The 7390-nt window shown below is 42.4% G+C and overlaps 1 protein-coding gene across 1 annotated transcript; it reads left to right on the top strand.

The window, feature by feature from the left end:
* Positions 1 to 1945: 1945 nt before the first annotated feature.
* Positions 1946 to 5726, top strand: LOC102517224 (T-cell surface glycoprotein CD1a). The gene is made up of 6 exons (XM_006172469.3): positions 1946 to 2481; positions 2804 to 3070; positions 3784 to 4062; positions 4268 to 4546; positions 4880 to 4970; positions 5141 to 5726. Exons 1-6 carry the CDS (start codon positions 2421 to 2423, stop codon positions 5181 to 5183), a joined length of 1020 nt encoding a protein of 339 aa, XP_006172531.3. The 5' UTR covers positions 1946 to 2420; the 3' UTR covers positions 5184 to 5726.
* The last annotated feature ends 1664 nt before the right edge of the window (positions 5727 to 7390 follow it).

The following is a 7390-nucleotide window of genomic DNA, read 5'->3' as shown; positions in this document are numbered from 1 at the left end:
TTCTTTTCTTTTTTATTGCTAGTGTCCTGCAGTTATTTGTGGTCATGGTGTGTCTGTGAGAGGAGGTGAGCACCAGCTCCTTCTACTCTGCCATCTTGAAAGGAAGTCACAATTTTTTAATCTATAAAATATATGTGAAATATGAAGGTTGGATTTGATTACATAATTTCTTTGAACTATAACCTTATGAAATATGATAAATGATGTGTTTTTCATTCTGATATCCAGGGTAACAGCATCAAGAAACAAGAGTGTAATATCCTTACTTGTGTTCAAGGAAAAAGTTTATTGAGTTTGAAGGCAGTAAAGAGAGAGTCAGAAAAATATATGACCCAAAAAACATGTCACCCCTCAAGAAGAGAGGTGTTTATCACCTGAGTTTAAAGAAGGGCATTGCCACACTTGTTCGCTCTTTCAGAACATTTTTTGAGCTCTCATTTCCTTTTAGGAAAAACAGTATCATTTTCTTTTAGGAAAAAATGAAGCAGTGTTGATCTTCTGCCCATCCCACATATATGATTCTTGTCTCATGACTGTCAGGCAGGACCAAAAATCAGAATTATGAGGCAGTTTTCAGTGTTGGTAATGGTACAGAAGAACATGCAGTCAGAAAATTTTGGGATTGAATTCCAGTTCCACAAACTAGCAGTTGTAAATTTTAGTGCAATTTAACTAACTCCTTTTTGCCCATTTTCAAGACTGAGAAGTTAATAATACCTACTTTTAAGGTTGTTGGGAGAAATGAGATACTTTATGTTGGCTTATAGTTGGTACTACAAGAATAAACCCTACCTTTGTTGATTGCAATTTTTATCAGAATTATCGCTGCACATCTAATACCTAACAGAAACAAAAAGATGTCTCATAAATCCATAAGATTCTCAGTTTTTTTAAGAACTCAAGAAAGGCCTAATATTCCAAACAAGTTTTAGTTCTGTGGAGTGACAGTGTCTCTTCAAAAACCCTGCAACCACTTACAGACTGAGCGTTTATAAGGGGTAGAATCACTTCTGAAACTGACCCAAACTCAGTTTTCTTTGAGAATCTGAGCTCTTCTTCTGACAAGGGGCCAGCAGCCCAGAATGCTTTTCTTAGTTGCGGCCTAGAAAGAGATCATATCTAGGACACCTGAGGTGTCAACTAACGCATACCAGTGTTACTGAGGTACTCGGAAAAATCAGGGGGTCGCCGGAGAGGACTGCGATCAAAGCCTGGTACAAAGAGTAAGTTCAGTTAATATTAAGTTTCTGTTCTCTCTTTTAGAAACGTGCAGACTACAAAATCCTTATCACAGTGTGATCACTTTTCATCTTACAGGATTGCATATAAGCTCTGATCTTCCTGTGTGTTCTATTGGAAAGAAATCTTTAATTGCCTTTAAATACCATAATTGCCTTTAAGTACCAGAACGTATCATTTTTTAAAAGAGACTTTATTTTTAGAGCAGTTTTACATTCACAGTAAAAGTAAGTGGCAATTATAGAGCTCCCGTATACCTCCTGCCCCCACATGAGCTGCTTCTCCCACCACCAATATCCCTCACCACCAGTGATACGTTTATTACAATTGGTGAACCTACAATGACACGTTGTTATCACCTGAAGTCCATAGTTTACATTAGGGTTCACACATGGTGTTGTACAGTCTATGGTTTGGACATATGTGCAATGACATGTATTCACCATGATGGTCGCTTTCAGTATAGTTTCACTGCCCTAGGAGTGCCCTATTATACCTATTTCTCCCCTGGTACCTAACCTCTAGCAACCACTGATTTTTTATTGTCTACATACTTGATTCTTCTCTGAGAATGTTGGAGAATTGATGATAGTTTATACTGTTTCTCGGGGCAATCATAGGGGATTCTGAAAAAGCTAATAAAGCAACCAATGAGAAATCAGTGATGTAACAAGGAGGAGTGAGGCTGAGAAAGGGGAAGAGAATACTTGAGGAAATATTCAAAAGGCAAGAGAAGAACAGAGGGACAGAAAAGAGCAGGGGCTTGAGAACCTTAGTCAGGCTGCTGGGAAGACATTTAGTTTCATGCCTGTATCGTACGAATGAGTAAAAAGGCCTTAAAGGCACATTGACTTTTCAATACCGTGGAAGACTTGGTCCATAGCGGTTAAATTAGAGGAAAGTGAACTGGTTGGAAGCTGGTGACGATGAGAGAAGCTGGAAGCCAGAGAGGACAGTCAGAACTGGAGTGGAAATGAGCATCTGAGTAGGAGGTCCAGGGTTTTGGGAAGGAACAGGTTTTCTTTCTTTCTTTTTTTTTTTCTTCAGACATTGACTAAAGGGAAGGTTTGTCTGTTGGTAGGAGTAGGAAGTCAGAACAGAGGTATTGTGGGGTAGGTTTGTTCAGAACAGAAACCAAAGACCAACTTTCCTGAGCAAAAGAAAGAACACCTGCAAATGAAATGCTGTTTCTGCAGCTTCCATTGCTGCTGGCTCTCCTCCCAGCTGCTGACAGTGAGGACGGTAAGAGCTCTGGCAACTGCCCAGCTAAGTACAAGAAGAGGGGGGTGTGTGTGTGTGTGTGTGTGCCGCACATGTTCGGCACGTGTGTGTATGGGATGGTTTCCCCAACCTAGAGACTGCGAGTATCAGGCAAGTTTCATTCCAGCATCCCTGACTCCAGTCCTTTTGCTCTTTTGAAGGTTTATATAATGCATGGAACCCTGCTGAGATATCTGTGGCTTCCCTTTTCTCCAGATTCCGAGTTTCTCCTATTTGGCACTTTTCTTTCTCCATTCTTTCCTTCTCAACTCCCCTTCTCATTCTCTTTGTTCTTTTCCCACAGGTTTCCAGGAGCCAGTCTCCTTCCAAATCATCCATATCTTCTCCTTTTACAACCATTCCTGGGAACATTCTGTGGGCTCGGGTTGGTTGGGGGAGTTGCAGACTCACGGCATGAATAGCAGCTCTGACACTGTCATTTACCTGTGGCCTTGGTCCAGGGGCAACTTCAGCAATGAGGAGTTGATGGAAGTGGCAAGGTTATTTCAGACATTCTTCATTAGATTTGCTCAGGCATTTCACAACCATGCCATTCAGTGGATGCTTCAATGTAAGTTCAGTTTCCTTAACAGGGGCTGGGAATATGGGGGGTGTGTGTGAGGGGGGGTGTTTTGTGTGTCTCAATGAGTTTCTTATTCCTCTAGGAAACAGCCTCCACTCATTTCTGAACCTTGTAACAACTCCCCGCCATAGAGATGCAGTTATATACCTTAAGACAGAGGGTGTAATCCAGACCCTGATTCCTCAAATCGTTCAAAACTTCTGCTACCTACAAACACCTCTCTCGTTGACTGCGGCCTTTGCTTTATTATCTTCCATGAGTGGTCACCCCTTTCCCTGATCTCTGAGTAGATAGTCTCAGCTTCCTCACTCTATGGCTGACTCCTTAAAGTGTGATTTCCTCCCCCATTCAATCTCATCAGCGACCTCTGTCTATATATTCAGTGTAACATACTGCGTTCCATTCACCCTAGATTTTTATAACCCCCGCAGTCTCACACGAAGTCCTTCCTTATTCTCTCACCCGCACTGTTTATGCTGCCTTCTTCAAACACTTTGCCCCTTCCTTTTTGTCATTCATCTCTTTCTGCATCTCCAAATACTGTCAGTTCCCCTTTCTCTGAAGCTCTGATCAAACCAGTTTTGCTTCATTCCCTCAAATCTTCTAAACTCCTCCTTTCTCTTTCTATCTTCTTTTTGTTCAACTCATTTTATTTTATCATTTTCATTCTTTTTCTCTAATTTACAAACCCTCTTCCCCAGATCCCTTTGAGGTGCAGATAGCAGGAGGCTGTAAGCTGCGCTTTGGGGAAGCCTCAGTAGGCTTTGTGCAGGTTGCTTTTCAAGGATCAGAGTTCCTGAGCTTCCAGAACAATTCATGGTTGCCCTCTCCAGAGGGTGGAGAGACGGCTCAGCTTGTCTGCAGACTATTCAATTTGTACCAAGGCACCCAGGAAATAATACACAGGCTGCTCAGTGACACCTGCCCACGTTTCCTCTTGGGTCTTCTTGATGCAGGGAAGGCATATCTCCAGCGACAAGGTCAGTCCTGCACCTGCCCTCCAAGAACTTTCTGTTCTAAAACCACCTCTTCCCACCATGCCCTTCCAATTTAGGACAAGAAGGAGGGAAGGGGGAGAGGGGATAATGGGTGGCAGGTTCCTAGAGGTGGGAAAGGGGTGTCTGTCTAAAGTGACCGTAGAGTCTGCCTCAGAGTCCTCATCTGTGTCTCTCGTGTCCTCGGCAGTAAGACCAGAGGCCTGGCTGTCCCCTGGCCCCAGTCCTGGTCCTGGCCGCCTGGTGCTGGTTTGTCACGCCTCTGGCTTCTACCCAAAGCCTATTTGGGTGACGTGGATGCGGGGTGAACGGGAGCAACAGGGCACTCAGAGAAGCGACGTCATGCCTCATGCCGACGGGACGTGGTATCTTCGGGTGTCCTTGGAAGTGGAAGCCAGAGAGGCACCTGGCCTGAGCTGCCGGGTGAGACACAGCAGTCTGGGGGACCAGGACATCGTCCTCTACTGGGGTGAGCAAGGACTGGGGCCCTGGCTGGGAATGGGGGTTGGTGGTCCTTGAGCTGAGCAGGAAAGCCAGATGAAAAATTGGAATTTTGGGAACTCCAGACCCCAGAGAATACAAATGAAAAGATGAAATAGAGGAGTCGAAAATGAGAGCCCCACAGACATAGGAAGATGTTGCACTTAATGAAGGAATCGTCTCTGAGGGAGGATGAGAGAAGAAATAGGGAGAAAGGAGACTGGGGAGGCAGACACTGGAATGAACAAAGGAAGAGCAGGGACATGCAGTGAAACCGAGAGTAGGTTTGAAATGACACCGTTGTGTGCACCCGGATCCACAGGGCATCGCAGCTCCGTGGGCTGGATCTTCTTGGCAGTGACGGTGCCCCTGCTGCTCCTGGCAGGTCTTGCGTTTTGGGCTCGGAAGCGCCGGTGAGTTCTTCGTGTCCATCCTTCCTGCTCTTTGCCCCATTCCCCACTTGTCTGCCCATCTTTGTTTTCTCTCTCTTTCCTCAGTGCTCCTCCCCCCAGCGCCCTTCCTTTTACCCGTCAGGTCTCCCCTCCACCCCATGTCGAGTGACTTCCATCTCTGTTCTTCCCAGGACACTCTGTCAACCCGCAAGCTCTCATCTCCCTTTGGAATGAGATCCCAGCAGCTCAGGAGCTCAGGATGTAGCTAAACACAGCCCGGTGATGCTGGCCTTCAACTCTCCATGTACAACTTTTTTTTGTTTTTATTTATTTCTGCTTAATGATCAGTTGTCCCTATAAGCTCAGTGTAATTTTGCAGGATTTGTAGTTCTAACCTAGTTTAAGGAACTTAAAATTTTCAACTTTAAAAATTTAAATTCTGAATGGAATGAGGTCCTAGGAACCTTCCCGTATTCAAATATGAATGTATAGCTAGACTTATTTCAGGTAACACTTCCTCCTGAGAACCTTCCCTGATTCACTAGTGGAAGCTGTCTCTGCCTCGTCTGAACTCCCACCACAAATTAACTGTAGTTTGCTAAGTCTCCCCCTCACTTCAGACCCCTTCTTGCAGCTATTATGTCCCTTTTCCCTTATAATTATTAAGCTTCTTGAGAGCAAAGTCAATGTTTTTCTACTATTTGTGTCCTTGGCGAAGTGTCTTACCTGCATGTACTACATTATCAATAAAAAATCTGTATTATATTTTATACTGAATTTATAGCCTTTTTTATTCTCTTCCTTCCTGCCATCTTTGTCGTAGCTGAGACCTTTGATGCGCTTCTTCTTTTAAATTGAAGTATAGTCGATTTACAATGTGTTAGTTTCTGGTGTACAGCATAGTGATTCAATTATTATATATGTATCTATATACATATCTCCTTTTCATACTCTTTTTCATCATAGACTCCTACAGGGTATTGATTATACTTCCCTGTGCTATACAGTGGGGCCTTGCTTATTTATTTTACATATAGTAGTTAGTATCTGCAAATCCCAAACTCCCAGTTTATCCCTCCCCACCTGCTTCCCCCTCTGGTAACCATGTGTTTGTTTTCTATATCTGTGAGTCTGTTTCTGTTTTGTAAAGAAGTTCATTTGTGTCATTTTTTTTAGATTCCACATAGAAGTGATATCATATGGTATTTTTCTTTCTTTTTCTGGTGTACTTCACTTAGTATGATAATCTTTAGGTCCATCCATGTTGCTACAAATGGCATTATTTCATTCTTTTTTATGGTTGAATATACATATATACACACCACAACTTCTTTATCCAGTCATCTGTCGATGGACATTTAGGTTGCTTCCATGCCTTGGCTGTTGTAAATAGTGCTGCTATGAACATTGGGGTGCATGTATCTTTTTGAATTAGAGTTCCCTCCAGACACAGGAGTGGGATTGCTGGGTCATATGGTAAGTCTATTTTTAGTTTTTTCAGGAATCTCCATACTGTTTTTCATAATGACTGCACCAAACTACGTTCTCACCAACAGTGTAGAAGGGTTCCCTTTTCACCACATCCTCTCTAGCATTTATCATTTGTGGACTTTTTAATGATGGCCATTCTAACTGGTGTGAGATGATGCTTCATTGTAGTTTTGATTTACATTTCTCTGATAATTAGTGATACTCAGCATTTTTTCTTGTGTCTATTGGCCATTGGTATGTCTTAATTGGAGAACTGTTTGTTTGAATCTTCTACCCATTGTTTGATTGGGTTGTTTGTTTTTGTTATTGAGTTGTATGAGCTGTTTGTATATTCTGAAAATTAAACCCTTGTCAGTTGCATTATTGCAAATATTTTTTTCCCATTCTGTAGGCTGTGTTTTCATTTTATTTATAGTTTGCTTTGCTGTGCAAAAGCTTATGTTTAATTAGGTCTCATTTGTTTATTTTTGCTTTTGTTTCTATTGTCTGGGTAGACGCCATAGGAGGACATTGCTATGGTTTATGTCAGAGAATGTTTTGCCACTGTTCTCTTCTAGGAGACTTACAATGTTTTGCCTTATGTTTAAATCTTTAAGCCATTTTGAGGTGTGTGTGTGTGTGTGTGTGTGTGTGTGTGTGTGTATTACATGAGTGTTCTATCTTCACTGATTTAAATGTGGCTGTCTAGCTTTCCCAATACCACTTCCCAAAGAGACTGTCTTTTCCCCATTCTATATTCTTCACTCTTTTGTTGAAGATTAATTGACTGTAGGTGTGTAGGTTTATTTCTGGGCTCCCTATTCTGTTCCGTTGATCTATATGTCTGTGTTTGTATCCATACCCATGCTGTTTTGATTACTGTAGCTCTGTAGTATTGTCTGAAGTCTGGGAGAGTTATTTCTCCAGGTTTGTTCTTTTTCTTCAGTATTACTTTGGCAATTCAAGGTCTT

This window comes from Camelus ferus, chromosome 21 (assembly GCF_009834535.1).
Source record: "Camelus ferus isolate YT-003-E chromosome 21, BCGSAC_Cfer_1.0, whole genome shotgun sequence".
In the NCBI taxonomy this organism is placed as follows: Eukaryota; Metazoa; Chordata; class Mammalia; order Artiodactyla; family Camelidae; genus Camelus; species Camelus ferus.
The sequence above is the reverse complement of the archived record's forward strand: the minus strand, read 5'-3'. Positions and strand labels throughout refer to the sequence as shown.

Excerpts from the sequence above, each read along its gene's own strand:
- LOC102517224 (XM_006172469.3), top strand. The coding sequence starts at position 2,421 with ATGCTGTTTCTGCAGCTTCCATTGCTGCTGGCTCTCCTCCCAGCTGCT. Across the intron at positions 3,071-3,783 it reads CATTCAGTGGATGCTTCAAT|ATCCCTTTGAGGTGCAGATA; the intron begins GTAAGTTCAGTT and ends CCTCTTCCCCAG. Across the intron at positions 4,063-4,267 it reads GGCATATCTCCAGCGACAAG|TAAGACCAGAGGCCTGGCTG; the intron begins GTCAGTCCTGCA and ends TGTCCTCGGCAG.